Raw genomic sequence first — 20,389 nt, forward strand, 5'->3', positions numbered from 1 at the left:
CTGAGCTGAAGGCAGAGGCTTTAACCCACTGAGCCACCCAGGGGCCCCACTTGAATGCTTCTTTAGTTGAACCTAAGAACACCCACTGGAATGCCTGAAAGGTATCACAGATATAAATAAACTGCTCACCACAACATTTTAATTTTTTTAATTTTTAAAAATTAAAAAAATAATTTTTTTTGCATTTCATTTTTTTTTTTATAAATTTATTTTTTTCAGCGTAACAGTATTCATTGTTTTTGCACAACACCCAGTGCTCCATGCAATATGTGCCCTCCCTATTACCCACCACCTGGTTCCCCCAACCTCCCACCCCCGCCCCTTCAAAACCCTCAGGTTGTTTTTCAGAGTCCATAGTCTCTTATGGTTCGCCTCCGCTTCCAATTTTTTTTTTAATAAACATATAGTGTATTTTTATCCCCAGGGGTACAGGTCTGTGAATCGCAAGGTTTACATACTTCACAGCACTCACTCACTTCACATACCCTCCCCAATGTCCATAACCCCCTCCCCCTCTCCCAACCCCACCTCCCCCCAGCAACCCCCAGTTTGTTTTGTGAGATTAAGAGTCATTTATGGTTTGTCTCCCTCCCAATCCCATCTTGTTTCATTTTAAAGATTTTATTTATTTGAGAGAAAGTTCGAAAGAGAGTGAGCACAAGCAGGGGAGCAGCAGGCAGAGGGAGAAGCAGACTCCTCACCAAGCAGAGAGCCTAATGTGGGACTCAATCCCACAACCCTGGGATCATGACTGGAGCTGAAGGAAGATGCTTAATCAAGTCACCCAGATGCCCCATCACAACATTTTTAAAATAAAAAATTTAGGGGTGCCTGGTTGGCTCAGTGGGTTGAAGCCTCTGCCTTTGGCTCGGGTCATGATCTCAGGGTCCTGGGATCGAGTCCTTCGTCAGGCTCTCTGCTCAGCAGGGAGCCTGCTTCCCTTTCTCTCTCTCTCTGCCTGCTTCTCTGTCTACTTGTGATCTCTCTCTGTCAAATAACTAAATAAAATCTTAAAAAAAAATCTTAGAAATAAAATAAAATTAAATTAAATTAAAATATTTAAAACGTTCATTAACACAGGACTATTGTTACATTTCACATAATACTACGTAATTGTTAAATCATGTTGGTTTATAATGACTTTTCCCTGGATTTTAATATTTTGTGGAACAGAGCAATAGCAGTTAAATATAAAGTACACTTAGACAGCTAAACACAGCCAACTGAGGAATGCTGGTACTGTGCATGACCCATTCACTCCATGTTCTTCCATTTGGTTCAATATGACCAGAGGCTCTGTTTTAAAAGTGGTTATTGCATGGCTCCTTCTAATTTTGTACATGTTAGTCTTGCCCCCATTACTCAATTTATAGCCTTCCTTACAACTACCATTGCTTTTTGTTGTTGTCTAAGGTAAAGAAATACTAAAGTAAATACAGGAGCTTATTTATTGGAAATATGTTTAAAACTGAGCTAGTACTTTTATTATGACTTACTGCTTTTCTTAGCAGTATGTTATATGTTTTTTCCATGAGTCTTGTTATTTTTAGTGTTTAATTTTGAAGAAAGAGTTTTTTTAGGAAAGCATACATTGCATTACAGGAGGAGCCCTGTACTGCTTTGAAAGATGTCTAATATACATCATTAAGTGGAAAAGAGTTGCACAAATATATGATTCCATTAAAAAAACAAACTGTATGTTGGTGCGTGTATCTCTACATTTATGTAACATTTCTGGAAGGATATACAAAAAATTTAAATAGTGATTACATCTAAAAGTAGAACTGGAGCACTAAGGGGAAAAGGAACTTTAAGTCACCATAGGTTTTTAAGTTTACATAGGGTCTACCTTATGGAAAAGCAAGGGAAGTGAGTGGAAAAGAGGAGGAAGACTTATTTTAGTGGCTGCCTATCAAACATTCGAGTTTTAAAAAGAGGCAAGGAGTTAACTAACTTAGTTAACTAACAAACAATAACCAGGAAGGACAGTTAAGATTCATTCTAGTTCATTATTGAACTTATTAACCTGAACTTATTAATAAGAAACTGCTTGTTGGGGCGCCTGGGTGGCTTAGTGGGTTAAAGCCTCTGCCTTCAGCTCAGGTCATGATCCCAGGGTCCTGGGATCAAGCCCCACATCGGGCTCTCTGCTCAGCAGGGAGCCTGCTTCTGCTTCCTCCTCTCTCTCCCTGCCTGCCTCTCTGACTAGTTGCAATCTCTGTCTATCAAATAAATAAATAAAATCTAAAAAAAAAAAAAAAGAAAAAGAAACTGCTTGTTAAGGGGCAGGGGGGAACCAAACAGAAAAAAAAAGAGAAAAATAATTTTACTTCATAACCCATTATACTGTTTGAATAACTTGAATAAGAATTACTTTTATTAAAAAGAGAATTACTTTTATTTATTTATTTTTAAAGTGTTTTTTGTTTTTTTTTTTTTTTTTAGGATTTTATTTATTTATTTATCAGAGAGAAAGCGAGAAAGAGTACAAGCATGGGGAGTGGCAGGCAGAGGGAGAAGCAGACTCCCTGCTGTGCAAGGAGCCCCATGCGGGACTCGATCCCAGGATACTGGGATCATGACCCAAGAAGAAGGCAGGCACTTAAGCAACTCAAGCACCCAGGCATCCTGAGAATTATTATTTTTTTTTTCTTGAGAATTATTTTTATTAAAGAAAAATATGTTTTGTAAAAATTTTTAAAAATATTTTATTTATTTATTTAACAGAGAGAGAGAGATCACAAGTAGGCAGAGAGGCAGGCAGAGACAGAGAGGAAAGCAGGTTCCCTGGGAGCAGACAGCCTGATTCGGGGCTCGATCCCAGGACCCTGAGATCATGACCTGAGCCAAAGGCAGAGGCTTAACCCACTGAGCCACCCAGGTGCCCCTCTAGTAAAATTTAAAAATAAACTGACCTCTAATAATCGCTTTTCCCAATGATTGAGCTCAGTGCCCATACCGCCTTGATTTTCGAGTTCCATTCCCTCCAGAATTGGACAGTTAAAATGTTTTCGTGCTTCATCCTAAGAATCGAAAAAATTAAATAAACCCTACAGAAGTATGATAACAGCAGATTCTTTATCTAACCTAATCTAAATATAATAAAGTAGCCGTTAAAGAACTACTTTGGTGAGAAGTGAGAACATCTTTTAAAAATATGGTTTTTTTGCACAACACCTAGTGCTCCATGCAAAACGTGCCCTCCCCATCACCCACCACCTGTTCCCCCAACCTCCCACCCCTGACCCTTCAAAACCCTCAGGTTGTTTTTCAGAGTCCATAGTCTCTTATGGTTCGCCTCCCCTCCCCAATGTCCATAGCCCGCTCCCCCTCTCCCAATCCCACCTCCCCCCAGCAACCCCCAGTTTGTTTTGTGAGATTAAGAGTCATTTATGGTTTGTCTCCCTCCCAATCCCATCTTGTGTGTATTCATGCATGATCCAGGCAGCTGCACAGCAAAGAGACACCTGCCTAACTATCACTCCAACGGTGTTGGGCGAGAGGCACCTGCCGGACCAGCTGGCCTCAGTGACCAGAATCTCCTCCTCTGACCTCTCCCTGGGGCACGTGACCCGGGCTCTGTGCCGAGGCATTGTTCAAAACCTGCACTCCATGCTTCCATTTCAACAGCTCAAGGATTGGGGTGTGAAACGGGTGATTGGCAGTGGGAATGCTCTGTCCAGGAATGAGGTGCTAAGGCAGGAGGTACAGAGGGCTTTCCCCTTCCCAGTGTCCTTTGGGCAGGATGTGGATGCAGCTGTGGGGGCAGCGCTGGTCATGCTGCAGAGAAATCTTAACCAGAGGGAGTCTTAGTGCATTTTTTGGCCAAAAGACTGTTGCAGATTTTATCTAACTAACATTCCTGACATGACCTTGGGGTCATCCTTGAACTGGACAGTTTTGTGGGCAGCTTTTAAGCAAAGCTCATTTTCAGGGAACCATCTTGACCAAGTACCTATCTTCATACTCTAATAATGCAGGCAGGACTCATCAGCTGGATCTCAAATCAGCACTTCCCAAGAGACTCAGTCGGGAATTGGTTGCAAATGTACATGTGGAAAAAAGAGGGAAAAAGAAAGAAAAGGAACAGTAGCCCAGCATCATGGTCAGCAGACTCTTCTGTGATTCACATGTAGACAAAGAGAAAATAAATGTGGACTTCAGACACCAAAAAAAAAAAAAAAAAAAAATATGGTTTTTACTATAATTAAATAAAATATTTTGATACTATTACACTCTTCTTTGCTAGTAAATTATTATTTCTCTTAATATTTTTTTCCTCTGAAGATTTGGGCTTTAAGGGACATTTCAAAAAGGCTACAGACTAACATGATTGCTATTTGTAACTATTGTTATTAACAACGTTTTTAATGAAGGTATAAACTGCTCTTAGTATAGATACAGTCTTTGAAACAAAAATAAATTCTTCATTAAAATATAATTTTGCTCACTTGGTTTTTTCTCTCCTTTGGTTAGAAATTTCCAGTGATGAGAAATATCCCAAGAGCAGTGCAAAAGTTCCAAAGGCAGGGGTGTTGGCTGGCTCAATCAGTAGAGCATGTGACTCTTGATCCTGAGGGCATGAGTTTGAGCCCCATGTTGGGGTAGAGTTTATTTTAAAAATAAGGGTGGGATGGTTAATTTTACATGTCAACTTGGCTAGGCCACAGTGTCCAGATATTTGATCAAACATTATTCTGAATGTTTCAGTAAGGGTGTTTTTGGATGAGATTAACATGTAAATTACTTTAAGTAAAGCAGATTACCTTCCATAATATAGACAGGCCTCATCCATTCAGCTGAAGACTTAAAAAGAACAAAGACTGACTTTGTCCAAGTAAGAAGGAATTCTGCCTGCTTACTGCCTTTGGACTCAAACTGTAACTCTTCCCTGAGTGTCCAGCCTTCCAGCCTACAACATCAGAGTTTGAGCTCCCCAAACCTCCTTACAACTTAGAAATAAAATAAAATAAAATTAAATTAATTTAATTTTCATTAAGGTAGGAGCTATTTCATTAAAATCAATTTCCTTTTCTCCCTCCATTTCCCCCCCTCTTTCTCAGTCAACACATTCTGTTGGTTCTGTTTCTCTGGACAACCTTGACTAATACAGACAGCATAGGAAAGGATAAGCAATTACACAAACAGTACCAGCGATCCTAAGAGGTATGATAGTAGAGGAGCACTGGCTTAAAGCAATGGTTTAAAATGGAGCCAGGGGAATTACTGCCAAATTTCCATTTCTTCAGATTTCTCTTGGCTTGTAGCTTTACTGTACTGCCTTTATATCATTTGTCTTATTATAGGTCCTGAAATTTAATCTTAAATTCTTTTTTAAAAGATATATTTATTTATTTTAGAGAGAGAGAGACAGTGTTCATGCACAATTGGGAGGAAGGGCAGAAGGAGCAAGAATCTCAAGCAGACTCCACACTGGGCACAAGTCTCACGAGGGGCTTGATCCCACAATCCTGAGATCATGACCTGAGCTGAAACTAAGAGTCAGACATTTAACTAACTAAGCTACCCAGGTGCCCCTAGTCTTAAATCTTTAAACAATAACGATTAGTAAAGAAAGAACCGTAAGAAAGGAAAAGAGGAGATGGGTCAGGAAACGTGAAGAAGTTGGGTTAATACGTACGACAACACGAGGTGTTACTAGAAGATACACAGTGTGAGAAACGATCTTATTATCTCGAACATTCCACAATCTCTCCACCTTTCGAACTACTTTATCACTCCATTGATATAATCCAAGACTGCAATTAAAGAATAAAAGATAGTCATTTTGCAAATTCACAACTTTAAATAGTAAAAGTGTTTATGAACATCAATATGAAATTTAAATATTTGACTTTACTACATACCAAGTCTTTGCAAAGTACTCGACATTTCTAATTTAATCTTTTCAACCTTCTGAGGTTATCACTATTTTTGTAGATAAAAAGACAGAAGTTTGGAGAGATGAAGAAACTTGCTCAAGTTCACATAGCTAATACTTGGTTCAGATGACAATGAATTACTTCCTTTTAATAAATTTATTGGATTGGGGTACCTGGGTGACTCAGTGGTTTAAGCCGCTGCCTTCAGCTCGGGTCATGATCTCAGGGTCCTGGGATCGAGTCCCGCATCGGGCTCTCTGCTCGGCAGGGAGCCTGCTTCCCTCTCACTCTCTCTGCCTGCCTCTCTGCCTACTTGTGATCTCTCTCTGTCAAATAAATAAATAAAAATCTTAATAAATTTATTGGATAAAACAAAAGCAAGTCCAGAGACATATCTAAGTATATAAGGAAACTTAATAAATAACAACAAAATGTCATTTTAAGTTATTGGGAAAGTGTAATTTACTTAATAACTGTGCTATAAAACTGGCTATCCATTTAGGAAAAAGGTTAAATCCCTATTTCAGACCACATACAGAAATAAATTCCAGGAAAATTCAGCAAAAATGGTAGACCTCTGAAAATTCTGTTCATGAAAGCAAAGAGGAAAGTCGCAAAATGCCTAATCAACCTTTTCAGAACTTTGTAAATTAACTAAAGACCTGCAGCAATCCAGGAAGGATTTATTTTTTTTAAAAATGGATAAATTCAGTAAGAACAGTAAGCTTTGTAGCATTTTCCCATGCCCTCACTCCAGTCATAAGGCAGCCCTGAAAACTAAGAGCCCACAATCATGGTGAAAGCCAGCAACCTGACAGCCACTATAGAGTGGGCAGATCATGGCTGACTGGAAGAACGCATTTAAAAAAAAAAAACAACCCATAATCCAACCATGTCCACAAGAAACACAGCTCAGACTCAAGGACAGAATTAGGTTGAGTGTAAAAGAATGAAACAGATGTACCATGCAAACTGTACCCATAAAGAAAGCTGGAACGGCTATACCAATATCAGACAAAATAGACTTAAAACAAAAATTGTTAGTAGAGATAAAAGAGGGACATTTTACAGAGATGAAAGTGTCACTCCACCAAGAAGATATAACAGTTATAAACATATATGTATCTTACAAAAGAACCCCAAAATACACGAAGCAAAAATAAATTCTGAATGAATTAAAGCTATGAATGTAAAAAATTCAAATAATAATTTAACTGAAACTATGAATGTAAAAAATTCAAATAATAATTTACCAGAAAACATTTAGGAGAGTATTTTTATAATCATTGAAGGGCAGAAGTTTCTTATTTTTTTTTTTTTAAAGATTTTATTTATTTATTTGACAGAGAGAAATCACAAGAGAGGCAGGCAGAGAGAGAGGAAGGGAAGCAGGTTCTCCGCTGAGCGGAGAGCCCGATGTGGGACTCGATCCCAGGACTCTGAGATCATGACCTGAGCTAAAGGCAGCGGCTTAACCCACTGAGCCACCCAGGCGCCTGAAGGGCAGAAGTTTCTTAAGCAACAGAAGAAAAAATATGATAAACAAAGTAAGTAAATGGGATAAATATTTGCAACAAATACAAAAAAGAATTACTATCCTTAAATTATAAAGTACTTTAACAAAATCATTAGAAGAGGAAAAATAACCCAAGACTAGCCCAAAAACATAAATAGGCCATGATCAAAGAGAAAATTCAAATGGCTAAAACCTGAGCAGTAGTCCTAGAAATACAAGATACCATCTTTTACCAGATAAGCCTAAAAAAAAGATCTATACTATCCAGTAGTGGTAAGGTCAGCATTCATCCATCATTGGTAGGATATAACAACATCAATTATAATGGACATAAATTTTGCCTTTTCCTATAATCCATATCCCTTTTTTTATTTTTTTTTCCCTAGATGACTTTTTCTTTTTTTAAGATTTTATTTATTTGACAGATAGAGAGAGATCACAAGTAGGCAGAGAGGCAGGCGGGGGCGGGGGGGGGGAGGGGAGGGAGGAAGCAGGCTTCCTGCTGAGCAGAGAGCCTGATGCAGGGCTCGATCCCAGCACCCTGAGATCATGACCCGAGCCGAAGGCAGAGGCTTAACCCACTGAGTCACCCAGGTGCCCCAATTACTTCTATCATTAACCCTACGAATCTCTCATTTTTACCACCAAAACAGAATAAAGAAGCTATATATTTTCCACCATTATTTTATGGAAATTTTAAACAGACATAATGTTGACAGAATTGTAAAGAGAACACCTGCATCACGGATAACCATATAATTAATACTTTGCTATATTTGCTGTATCATATATCTGTTCATCTACCCATGCTTTGAAGATGTTATTCTTTTTTTATTAGTTTATTTTTTATTGTATTTAAATTCAATTAGCCAACATATAGTACACATCATTAGTTTCAGATGTAATGTTCAATAACTCATCAGTTGTAACACCCCAGACTCATTACATCACGTGCCCTCCTTAATGCCCATCACCCATTTACCCCATCACCCCACTTACCTCCCCTCCTGCAATCCTCAGTTTGTTTCCTATAGTTAAGAGTCTCTCATGGTTTTTTTCCCCCTCCATGACTTCCCATTCAGTTTTCCCTTCCTTCCCCTATGATCCTCTGTACTGTTTTTTTTGTTTGTTTGTTTTCGTTTTTTTTTTTTTAAAGATTTTATTTATTTATTTGACATAGAGAGATCACAAGTAGACAGAGAGGCAGGCAGAGAGAGAGAGAGGGAAGCAGGCTCGCTGCTGAGCACAGCCCGACGCAGGACTCGATCCCAGGACCCTGAGATCATGACCTGAGCCGAAGGCAGCAGCTTAACCCACTGAGCCACCCAGGCGCCCCCCTTTTTTTTTTTTAAGAATTTATTTATTTGACAGACAGAGATGACAAGTAGGCAGAGAGGCAGACAGAGAGAGGAGGAAGCAGGCTCCCCACCGAGCAGAGAGCCTGATATAGGGCTCGATCCCAGGACCCTGAGATCATGAGTGGAGCCGAAGGTAGAGGCCCAACCTACTGAACCACCCAGGCGCCCTCTCTGCACTGTTTCTTAATTGCTTTTATCTTTTTCCATGGCAAAGTCATGTTTAACCAACCATAGCAATCAAACGCAGCAAGAAAATAAACAGCTTTTACCTTATTAATAATTCCTAATATCCTCTTCACTATCTACATTTCTAGACAAATAGTTTCTCCAAATAGATATGGAAGGGACAAATCCAACTCTTCATATGTTTATCAACTGTATTTCCTATTATTCTCTTATATCTGTTTATACTGTAAGATTTCCTGCTTTTGAGGAATATCCTGAGTACAAGAAAGCACTGCAAATTATCAGCTTAACAATAGTTCTTATGAGTGGCAACCTCTCTCCTCCTTACCTACATCGCTTATGTAGATGATGCCTATTTCACCACTTATGTTTCTCATAAAGACCACAATTTTAGGAAAGGCCAGACTCCTGCTACACCACCAAATGAATACAAACTATCTAAGAAGAGAAAATATATTTCCAATTAAAATTTGTTTCTTCACATGTACTTTAAAAAATATCATGATGAATAAAACATTATCTGCTTTAGTATTTAATTCTAGCTATTTTAATAGAGATCTCTGTAATTAAAGCAAAATATACATCAAGTGAACAAATTTTAAGTGTAAGGTTTAACTGTTTATTTCATATCCATATACCACTAATCTGATAAAAACAGGGAACATTGTCAGTATCACTGCAAGGTTTCCTTATGCTCTATCCCAATCTATACTCAACTTATATGCCATTTAACAGCTTGGCCCTTCAAGACCACTTATCTACCTTTTATCACTGCTCTTTTTTAACTCCATACAAACGGACTATCTGACCTCTTTTGCCCAACACTCTATCTGTGATATTGATATATGTTATTGCATGTAACAAAAGTGTGTTCTTTTTAGTGCCTTATAAGTTTTCTTTTTTTTTTAAGATTATGATTATTATTTTATTTCATTTATTTGACAGAGACAGTGAGAGAGGGAACACAAGCAGAGAGAGTGGGAGAGGGAGAAGTAGGCTCCCTGCTGGGCAGGGAGTCTGATGTGGGACTGGGTCCCAGAACCCTGGGATCATGACCCAAGCCGAAGGCAGACACTTAACAACTGAGCCACCCAGGTGCCCTGTAGTTTTCCGTTATATGAATACTCATAACATATTTATTCATTCTTCTATTGATGGATCTTTTGATAGTTTCTATTCTTTGGTAATTAATTACAAAACTGCCACGAACATTTTTTTTAAATTTTATTTTACTATTTCTTTGACAGAGATCACAGGCAGAGAGGCAGGCAGAGAGAGGGTGAAGCAGGGTCCCTGCTGAGCAGAGAGACCGATGCATGGCTCAATCCCAAGACCCTGAAATCATGACCTGAGCCGAAGGCAGAGGCTCAACCCACTGAGCCACCCAGGTGCCCCTGAACAACATTCTTGAGCATGTCTTTTTGTGCACATATCTTCTTAATGTAGAGATCTAGAGATCTGTTTTTTATATAAATGTATGCAAATAGCTACAGTTCTGTGATTGACATGCTATAAAAATTTTTTGATAATTTTTTTTTAGTGTTTCTTAATATTATTTATTTTAGGCCCTGACTCTATAGATTGCTGGTAACATGCTGCACTAAATACAGTTTCAGTTCATATACAAATATTGCCATAAGAGGCAATAATTATTAATAGACCAAAACATAATCAAACCACATTTTCCTATGGCCTAACTATACCGTACAGTATTAGAAGTTACAATGTGGTAAAAAAGAGCTCTGCTGGCAAGAAGAGTCCTGGTTCTTTGGGCAAGTCACTTAAGTTTTCTGCATCTTAACAGCTTCATCTCTAAAATGAAAAGGTAATGCTAAGTGACCTCTTTTATCCCGTTTTAATAGCTACAGCTTTTTTAGGTTAGCCATGAAGCCACTATTATTTATGGCACCTAACATGCCATGAGTCTCAGATTCTAGTCTTAGTGCCCTTCTAAAAGAGAAGAACAAGAACAAAAATAACAAATACCTGTAATTAAAAGGTGGGAGACCATCTGCAAATCTTGAAGTCAAAGGATTTCCATCTTTATCATGGTAAAATGCAAACAGGCCAGCAGAGAAACCCTATAAAAAAGAAGTTCAAAATGCCTCACAGAGAAAAATATCAAGACTGATTATACGCATCATGACATGCTACTATCAAAAGAGAACACTGATAGAACCTCATAAAAGCACCTGGCAAATATTTTTAAAGGAATTTGCCACAGACTGGAACTAGACAAAACTTCAGTATTGCATCTTATGAATTTTAAATTTCAATTACCTGAGGTAATTGTAAGTGAAGAAATCCAAAGTACTAGTGACAACATTCTTTGGTACTGGTATAAATAAGAAATAAATGTGTTTAAGAATGATTTGGATTTATCACAGTTTATTCCCTTCACATGAACTTATTACATAAGCTCTACAATTGCATCCAGGGAATGTTACCACTGAGAACAATTAACAATATAGTTTAGAGTAGGGAGTAGGCAATCAAATGCATTCATAAAAATTCAAAGTCTTTAATCCTAAAGTCCACATTTAATATATATCTGTACTTAACAAGACTGGAAATGTGTGTGTGTGTGTGTGTGTGTGTGTGTGTGTGTATACTTAGGAAAAAATGGAAACATATATCAAAATATTAGCTGTGGTTCTTTTGATGGTAGGGTAATGTGTAAAATCACTCATAGTCCCCCAATTTTTTTGTAATGTAAATTTGTTATATTTAGAGTCACAATTTAAATACTATTTTTAAGAAGTCTTTAATGAATGAGATAATGAATACTTCACATAAAGCTTCCCATTCACTATCCTTACCCTCCCATAATAGAAGGGCACACACACACAAAATTATTGCCATTTGATATCTCTTATTTCATTAGTGAGATTTCCTTTCTTGCTGTCTTTCCTAATCTAGTAACTCAGACAAAGCACTTTTGTAACTACTTCTTTATGTATGTTTTGTACACTAAGAATATGTTATAGCTGATATCTAAATAACTATCAATCACAAATGATCACTTAATTAACCAATTTCTTTGGCAAATTTCTTTGCTTACACTACTGGGGCCTCTGTGTCATTCAAGGCTTGACAAAATGATTTATGGAATCCAGATTATTCTTTTATTCCTGCATTTCTTCTTTTTTAATCTCTGAAGATGCAAAGGACACTTAATTGAGACAGCTAAGAAAATCTGAATAGTTCTTTATATACAATTCACTGAAGTTATACAAAGCTTAAAATAGTTATGATTTGCCTCATCCTGTATAATATTCTAAATACAAATTTTTTCCCACTCTATCAGCTTGAAAATTCTTCTAAACACTCACATCTCAAAAGCTTATTAGATATTCAAAGCACCACTGTAATTGATAGCTATTAGCATATATAACTTTAGGGGGAATCTCTGTTAAAAATATAATTCTTGCCATTGTCCAAGATGGTTTTTGAGACTTAAGCTAATATTTAAAATTTCTCAGGTTTTTATAATTTTTAAAATAATTCAAATACACAAAAAGTAAAAAAGAACTGGAGGCTTATGTATCTTCTTTAAGGTTAAAGTGTTAATTTTACTGTATTTTCTTTAAATTTTTAAGAAATAAAACACTGCAGAGTAAATATGGCTGAAGCCCCATTACCTAACTCTTTCCTCCCTCTTCCTAGAAGTAACCACTACCAAAAAAAAAAAGGAAGTAACCACTACCTTGAAGTCAATGTGCATAACTTTCATACATGCTTTTACAGTCAATGATATCTAGCTTTAATTTGTGATTCCTTGACTGCTAAAGTAAGTCTGAATACCTTTTCATACATTTTTCAGTCAATTGGAATTTTTTCTTTTGTGAATTGCCTGTTCATAACATAATCTATCTCATGCCTGGGATCTCTGCATTTATATTCACTTAAAACCTGTTGTTTTTCTTTGTTTCTCTCAACATCAAGTAACTGTAGTTTTTAGATCTTACTTAGAATGATCCTTGTCTTTCACCTCAATTAGCAGGTTCAGTTTACTTTTTTAAATAAAAGAAAAGGACATGATTCATGTTAGAATCCCCTTCCTTAAAGGACATAAATCCTGTCTGGTTACACTGGAGTTTCACTGAGTCATTCAATGCTGATTTTAAGACAGGCTTGCTTTTCAAGGTCATACAGGACAGCTCACTAAGTAAGACTAATACATAATTGCCACTAATTTTTTTTTTTTTGCCACTAATTTTTTTTAACACCCTACTATTCATAGCATGGTCCTAGGGCATTTCGGTTTTATCTTATTTAATCTCCAAGAAAAAAAATCCACTCTAGTATGTACTACTATTATCATTTTAACAAATGAAACTGAGGCTTGCAATGGCTAAATAATTTACACAAGAGCCCAAAGATTTTCAGTGGTGGAATTAAGAAGATTCACACCTAAATCTTGTGTGATCTATTCTCTCTCAATGACTGCATTTAATTCCATCTATTTTCTAAATACATAAATGGCATCAAGATAACATTTCCTAGGATCTTAGATAACTTTAATTAATTTCCTGGACATATTATAAAAGTTCACTAATCTGGACAAATAGGGAAAAAGGAAGAAGAGGTTCTGAATAAGTAAATTTAAATTTTAGAAAGCCTAAGTAGCTCAAGAGGGCTTTTGCAATCAGATAATAGCATTAACAATTATCACTTTAGAGGAAAGTAAGTTTTTCTAAATTACTGTTGTTTTTTTTTTTAAAGATTTTATTTATTTATTTGACAGAGAGAGACCATAAGTAGGCAGAGAGGCAGACAGAGAGTGAGAGGGAAGCAGGCTCCCCGCTGAGCAGAGAGCCCGATGCGGGACTCGATCCCAGAACCCTGAGATCATGACCTGAGCTGAAGGCAGCAGCTTAAACCACTGAGCCACCCAGGCGCCCCCCTGTTGTTTTTTTTTAAATAGTAATCATTTTCTCAAAACTCCTATTTACCCAATTTACTTGCTTAATTATTTTAGGTAGTATAACTTAACCAAGCCATTATCTTAATCATTAAAAATTCTCTATTGGCAGAGGCCTAATAATCTATGTTTTACTGACATAAACCTAAGAATCCAAAATTTAACATACACATCAACATGAGAACATAATAAGCAGAAAATCAAAGCACAAAAAAAAAAAAAAAAAAAGAACAGTAGTTAACAGCAAAATTTACCAGGGCATGAATAATCTCATGTTTTACTGTGGACAGCATCCCAATAAACTCCTGAGGCTGGGTAGAGATCATATTTGGACACAGGTTAGCATATCCTGCTATTGGCCTGTTAAAATAGACATTGAATTTTTTATTACATTCCAGAAAAATAGGTATTATGATATTTACTAACCACTACTTTTATCACCCCCCAAGTTTTTATTTAAATTCCAGCTAGTTAATATACAGTACAATATTAGTTTCAGGTACTAACCTATACTTTTCTATAAAACATTGACAAAGGTAAGAGAAGTCTTTGCTAAATATCAAATGTCATTTTATACCATAACACTAACTCACTATCTTATATTTTCAAGACATATACCTCTGTTTTCCTATGGTGTGTTTCATTAGCACCAGTCCTCACAAAAGGAAAGTTAATATAAAAAGTAAAATACATCTCAGTATGAGTTTATAAAATATGTTAATATATACCAAAAGAGGACTGAGAAGCTTAAATTCTAACACTAGTTTATTGCAAAATCATTTTTGACTTCAGCATTTAACTATACTTACAGGCACAGGGGTAAGCAGGTGGGTGGAGAGGGAAGCTAGACATACAATAGGACAATAAGCAAATCATTTAGGGTGCTCACCTTTCTTATGCTCATCTTGCTATTCTCCTTCTCCTGCCCTAACATGGCCTTCATTCGCATAAAGATTTTTTTTTTTTATCTTCCCATCATCTTCTTTCACAGTCTACATTTTAATTCTATCACTTTCTGAGCCTAGAACCTGAGAGTGGAAGAGCTGATTCACCCCTAGCATAATTCAGTCAGTTCCACCATGCACCTGTCTTTCAAAACTGTGGCAAACAGACAACAGTAAGGAAATCCAAAGTCCTTTCTCCCACCACTACCCTAACATTTTACCACTTAAAATGTAATCATCTTTTCCAAAGTAACATTTGCCTTATTTAAGTAAGAAACACGTGGCATACTTTGTTCACACTTGAGAACAGACTTACACTTAAAAAGTATGACTGTTACTCACTTACCAGAACACTGCCACACTGACCTCTAAAATACAAAATGGATGTCATGGCCAGGTTTAAAACCCATAGGGACTTCCCACAGCATTTACAATAAAACAGCCCTATCTCTCCAATGCATCTCCTTAAGTTCTCATCCTCAAAGCCAGTGTCCACAGAAGTGGCTTCTAACAGCAACAGGCACACATGGATTTTTCCTAACATACATCTTTCTCAAGCTCTTTATTTGGCTAAAGTTTACCAATGCTCGGGTTACACCTAAAGTTTCAATTTCAAAGAGGCTGTCTTTGCCATAATTTAGATTATGTTTCCCCCTTTTTTCCTTTTATGTTACAGCACCCTTTTTTCCCCTATAATTTATCACATTTTGAAATGACATTTATTTGTAAGTATATTTGGTATCTGTCTCCCTCTATAATTTGTATGTTCTGTGATGCAGGTACATGTGTCTGTTTTGTTCACCCAGTCTGCTGGCAACATATTAGGCACTCAAATATTCATGGAATGAATTAATGTGGCAGTTTTGAAGGAAAGTTTCTCAACTAAAAGATTAAAAAAGAACTGAAGTTACTTTTTCTTCCAACATCAACATCAGAAGAAACCAAATTCTCTTCCCAGATATGAGAAGACAAAGAAGAGTAGCTTCATATTCATGGATACAAATAACACTTACTCTTTTAGTTACTCATTTATATCAAATATGAACTGAAAGTTAAAACTGCTTTAAACATAACAGCAGTGCAAAGAAACTGAAACACACCCCTGGGTTATGGGATTCTCATCTGTGTGATGGTTCCTATGCTGGATTCTCTCATGAAAAGACAACTAGATACTTTAGGTATGTTCAGCATTGTCAGATGCTGACAGGAGATGAACTAATCTACAATATCCATCTCAACATGGGATTTTTATATCCCTCTCCCGACTTTTCCAAGGAAGCCACTCTGTTCCTAATACATAAGGTTTACTTTAATATCTTTTATTAAAAAAAAGTAATAAAAACTCATTGTGAAAGGATATATATCAAAACAACATAGAAATATATAAAGAAACACACGAAAATTCTGTTCTACAACCTACTTCCCTCTAAATTTCACAATCAGAATTAAATGCTATCAATAATTTGGGGGGGGGGTGCCTGAGTGGTTCGGTGGGTGAGGCCTCTGCCTTTGGCTCAGGTCATGATCTTAAGGTCCTGGGATTGAGCCCCACACCCAGCTCTCTGCTCAGCAGGGAGCCTGCTACCCACCTCCTGTCCCTCTCTGCCTGCCTCTCTGCCTATTTGTGGTATCTGTCTGTCAAATAAATAAATAAAATCTTTAAAAAATAATTTGGGGTGCTTTATTTTTAGCGTAACCAGTCATCCCAGTTTGTCCAGGACTGAGGGGTTTCCCAGGACACGAGATTTTCAATTCTAAAACAAGGGAAGTCCAGGCCAAATTGGAATGGCTGGTAATCCTAATTATTTCTTTTTCCTTAGCATATTCAAGTACATATATAAACTTTAAAACAACATGTAATCATATTATATATACTGTTTTACAATGGTCTTTGACACTCAATAGTATATTGAAAATGAAATTGTGTGTGTATGTGTGTGCACAATCCATACAGTTTAGTTCAAATTAAGATAACCATGATTTTGTAGTACTACTATTATGAAGGTATATTTCACACAGACATCTACATTAAGAAAGTACCTCATTTTATGAGATAACTTATCATTCATTTAGCACTCCAAATACCATATTTCCTTGGTACCGAGACACCATTAATTACAAAAAATCATAAAGCTAATAACTTCTCAGGAAAAAAGGAATACTCTATTAAATGCATGTATTTTCACTAAATAATTGTGTGTGTGTGTGTGTGTGTATGCAAAAACATATAGCACTTTCTTTTTCAGTATTACATTCAATCATTTGACTCTAAGCTTTCCAACATTTAGAAGCTAAAGATTTTTGAGTAGATTTCACAGATCATCAGTTACATAGCATCATGGTAACAGACTGCTTTGCATAATCCATGATGCTGATTTTGACCATATCCTTAACACCTTTAGGTAAACATATACCAGTGTTTCCTTTGTATTGCCTACTTGATTCAACTAATAATTTCATTTTTCTTTTCCTCAAATGAACAACACATCAACAGAAATGAAACAGCTCTTTAAATTCAGCTAATCTTGACAGGAACATTTAAGACCTCAGCAATGGTCCTAATATACACATGAACTGGTCACATTAACTCTCCTAGATTTGAGAATATTACAATCTATCCTGAGACATGGCAATTTCTACTATCTTCAACCGATTTGTTTAGAGTGTGACAGGCAATCTTCTGCATATACAATAACATTTCATTTCAAGCCTGCTTCACTGAGAAATTTTCAAAAAATCTTTTGTAAATAGAGTCTCTAAATATTTTAAGTGATAATTTATCTAAGTGAAGGACACAGCAAGTAATATAACAATTAGATGAACAGTTATTTTGAACATCTTACAGATTCAACACAGAGGTGCCAAAATTAAAGTTAAAATTGTTTCCTTAGGTATTTATTTACTTCCAAAGGGCTCTCCACAGTAGACTTTTCTCTGGAGTTGGTACTGACATTACCATATGAATAATAGTTCTATCACCTGACACTCCCCACCCCCACGCCCTGCCACCCCCACTCCTCCATCCAAGCTGGGTAGTTTCTTACTACTGGAGGCAATCTGGAAAATGCAAACATCCTGTACTCTTAAATGCTTAGGATTCTTTTTAAGAGTTCCCATATTAGATCTTGGAAAACAAGTCTCAGGGGAAAGTTTACCTGTCCATTTTTGCTTCCTGCTGACAATATGCTGCATAAGAGATGATGTTTTCATGGCTGCACCTCTCGGTGGCCAGAGCACCAACATACAGAACAAAGTCTGCATCCCGGACGCCCTCTTCATCTTGCACACCCACTGCCACACAGGACCACTTACCCCCACGGCAGACCCTGCATCGCTGCACCCGTGGTGGGCAATGGAAAATCAAACCAGAAACAAGGTTAGCTGTAGGGACTTTAATTTTATGTGAATCCAGATTCAAATTCGTATGATTTAACAGTTATTACCCTTCAACTTTTATCAAAATCCATTCCTACCTCTACTCAATTCCTAGCTCTAATTCTGAATTTATTTTGCTAAAATTTCTACTTTATGAGTGATAATAAAAATCTATAATCTTAATTAAAACAATCAATTGTTTTTTTAAGGGGAGCCAACCAGGATGTAAAAAAAGAGAAACAGATAAGGTTTTAAACTTTTAAACTTTGACACTTAGTGAAATTTACAGAGGACCTTCTTGTGTATGCGTATATATATGTGCATATTCCTAGGAATCTACAGTTATTTCAAAATTAATTAATAAAAAGTTTTTTATCTAATGGAAATGTATTTTTCTATTATAAAGTAATTCATGTATCTTGTTAAAAATTCATATAATACAAACATACACAAAGTAAAAAGTTAAAGTCATCTTTACCCTTTAAAGATGAGTTTAAAGGGTAAAGTCACCTCACCATCACTCTTATTTCTAGTTTTCTAATCAAACCTTTGCCCTTGTAACATCTGTTTTTTAGAGAACTTCTCTCTAAGCTCCTAAACAATTATGATCTCCAACTCACAGATTAAAAAATCAGTAAATTGTGATTTTTTTCAGTGTAAATAATGTTTTCATAGAAAAAACAGAAATCCTCATTTCATTACATTGTTTAGTCTTGTTTCTCTAATACATATATTTATAATTTTTCAGTTCAATTACTTTAACCTATTAATAGTGTTAAAAGAAGTTGTGATTTTTTAACATTTTTTTCCATGATCATTCATGTATTAAAAAAAAAAAATCAGGAAACCCTCAACCCATCAAGATGTAAGAAGCAGAATTTGGAGAAGCCAAGAGAATGAGAAACAAAAAATACTTCAGAAAAAAAGGAAAGCAATGCCTTTTTTCCTTTTTTTTTAAGATTTTTACGTTTAAGTAATCTCTACACCCAATGAGGGGCTCAAACAAACTCATGACCCAGATTGATCTGCATGCTCTTTTGACTGATCCAACCATGTGCCCCAGGGACTGTGTCTTAAAATGTCTACAAAATGCCTCTAAATTTCTTGGGAAAAAAGCTGGATATGCAATTAACAAGTTTTTTAAAATTTTTAAACGTGTCCCTAAAACCTTTTATACACTCCCAAGAAGTCTGAGAAAAGAAATGAAAGCTGAGCAAATTAGTTTTATTAGGGTCAACATATAGGCCTCTAAAAGCCTTATGGAGCTTCAAATAACTTAATAAAAAAAAATTACAAAGAAAACTTCATCGAAACGTATGCTTAATTTTGGTTACAAAATAAATGTTCAGTAATATATTCACTTTCTAGAAGTAACCAGAGAACAGCTCAATAGAGAAAAACAGCTAAGGCAATAATCATATTTTCAAATGTATATGTATAATAAATTGGTTTTCTGGTATACACATTTAAAATTTTTATCTTTTTATTGATAAGTAATATATCCTTAATATGAAAAATCAGAACATTACAAAATTACATAACTTACCAAAGAAAAGTCCCCCCACTCCAACTCTTAAAGAAAACCATTAATATTTTGGTATGGCTCCAGATTCTTTAGTGTGTGTGTATACTTCTAAATTGTTTCATAATTTTTTATTGTATATGTACATACTTTTTAATTTTTATGTTTTTGTTTCAACTTTATTAAGTTGAATTATCGATTATAATTCTTAAATAAAACAGGCTAACTGATTTCCAACTTTTTTTTCATTTAAGACCTTAAATATCTTTCCAAGTCAGTAGATGGAGATCTACTTCATTCTTTAATAGCTGCGCGGTATTCCACTATAGGATTATACCATAATTTAATACTAATATAGGCATATTTATAGTTTTGCAAAGATATCCTTGAACACATATTGCATATTTGCAAGTATTTTTATGGAATGTATTTCCAAACTGGGTTGAAGCACACCAAACATATTTTTTATTTTAAGAGATAATGTCAAATTGCCCTTCAAAAATACTTAGTATATACCTGCTAAAAGATGTTTTGGAAGATAAAATTCTGAGCTGAAATGATTCAGCAGCCCCAGAGACAAGTTGAAAAAAAGAAAAAAAAAGGAAAGAAGGTATCATCAAATTCATTTGAAAATAAATGAAAGAATAAAATGAGAAAAATGAAGCTTTTGAACTTAAGACTA

General features: G+C 35.9%; 1 protein-coding gene across 3 annotated transcripts in view; it reads right to left on the reverse strand.

The window, feature by feature from the left end:
* The window catches only part of LMLN (leishmanolysin like peptidase), an 84,076-nt gene that overhangs the window by 50,653 nt on the left and 13,034 nt on the right, over positions 1-20,389 (reverse strand). For 2 of the 3 annotated variants that reach the window (XM_046002429.1, XM_046002432.1), the window contains exons 6-10: positions 17,966-18,144; positions 14,121-14,226; positions 10,929-11,023; positions 5,642-5,759; positions 2,916-3,023 (exon numbers count right to left, since the gene is read on the reverse strand). In XM_046002429.1, coding sequence (XP_045858385.1) covers positions 2,916-3,023; positions 5,642-5,759; positions 10,929-11,023; positions 14,121-14,226; positions 17,966-18,144 — 606 coding nt within the window. The remainder of the gene's footprint in view (positions 1-2,915; positions 3,024-5,641; positions 5,760-10,928; positions 11,024-14,120; positions 14,227-17,965; positions 18,145-20,389) is intronic. The other variant, XM_046002430.1, reaches the window with a different exon arrangement.

Source organism: Meles meles, chromosome 4, assembly GCF_922984935.1.
Source record: "Meles meles chromosome 4, mMelMel3.1 paternal haplotype, whole genome shotgun sequence".
In the NCBI taxonomy this organism is placed as follows: Eukaryota; Metazoa; Chordata; class Mammalia; order Carnivora; family Mustelidae; genus Meles; species Meles meles.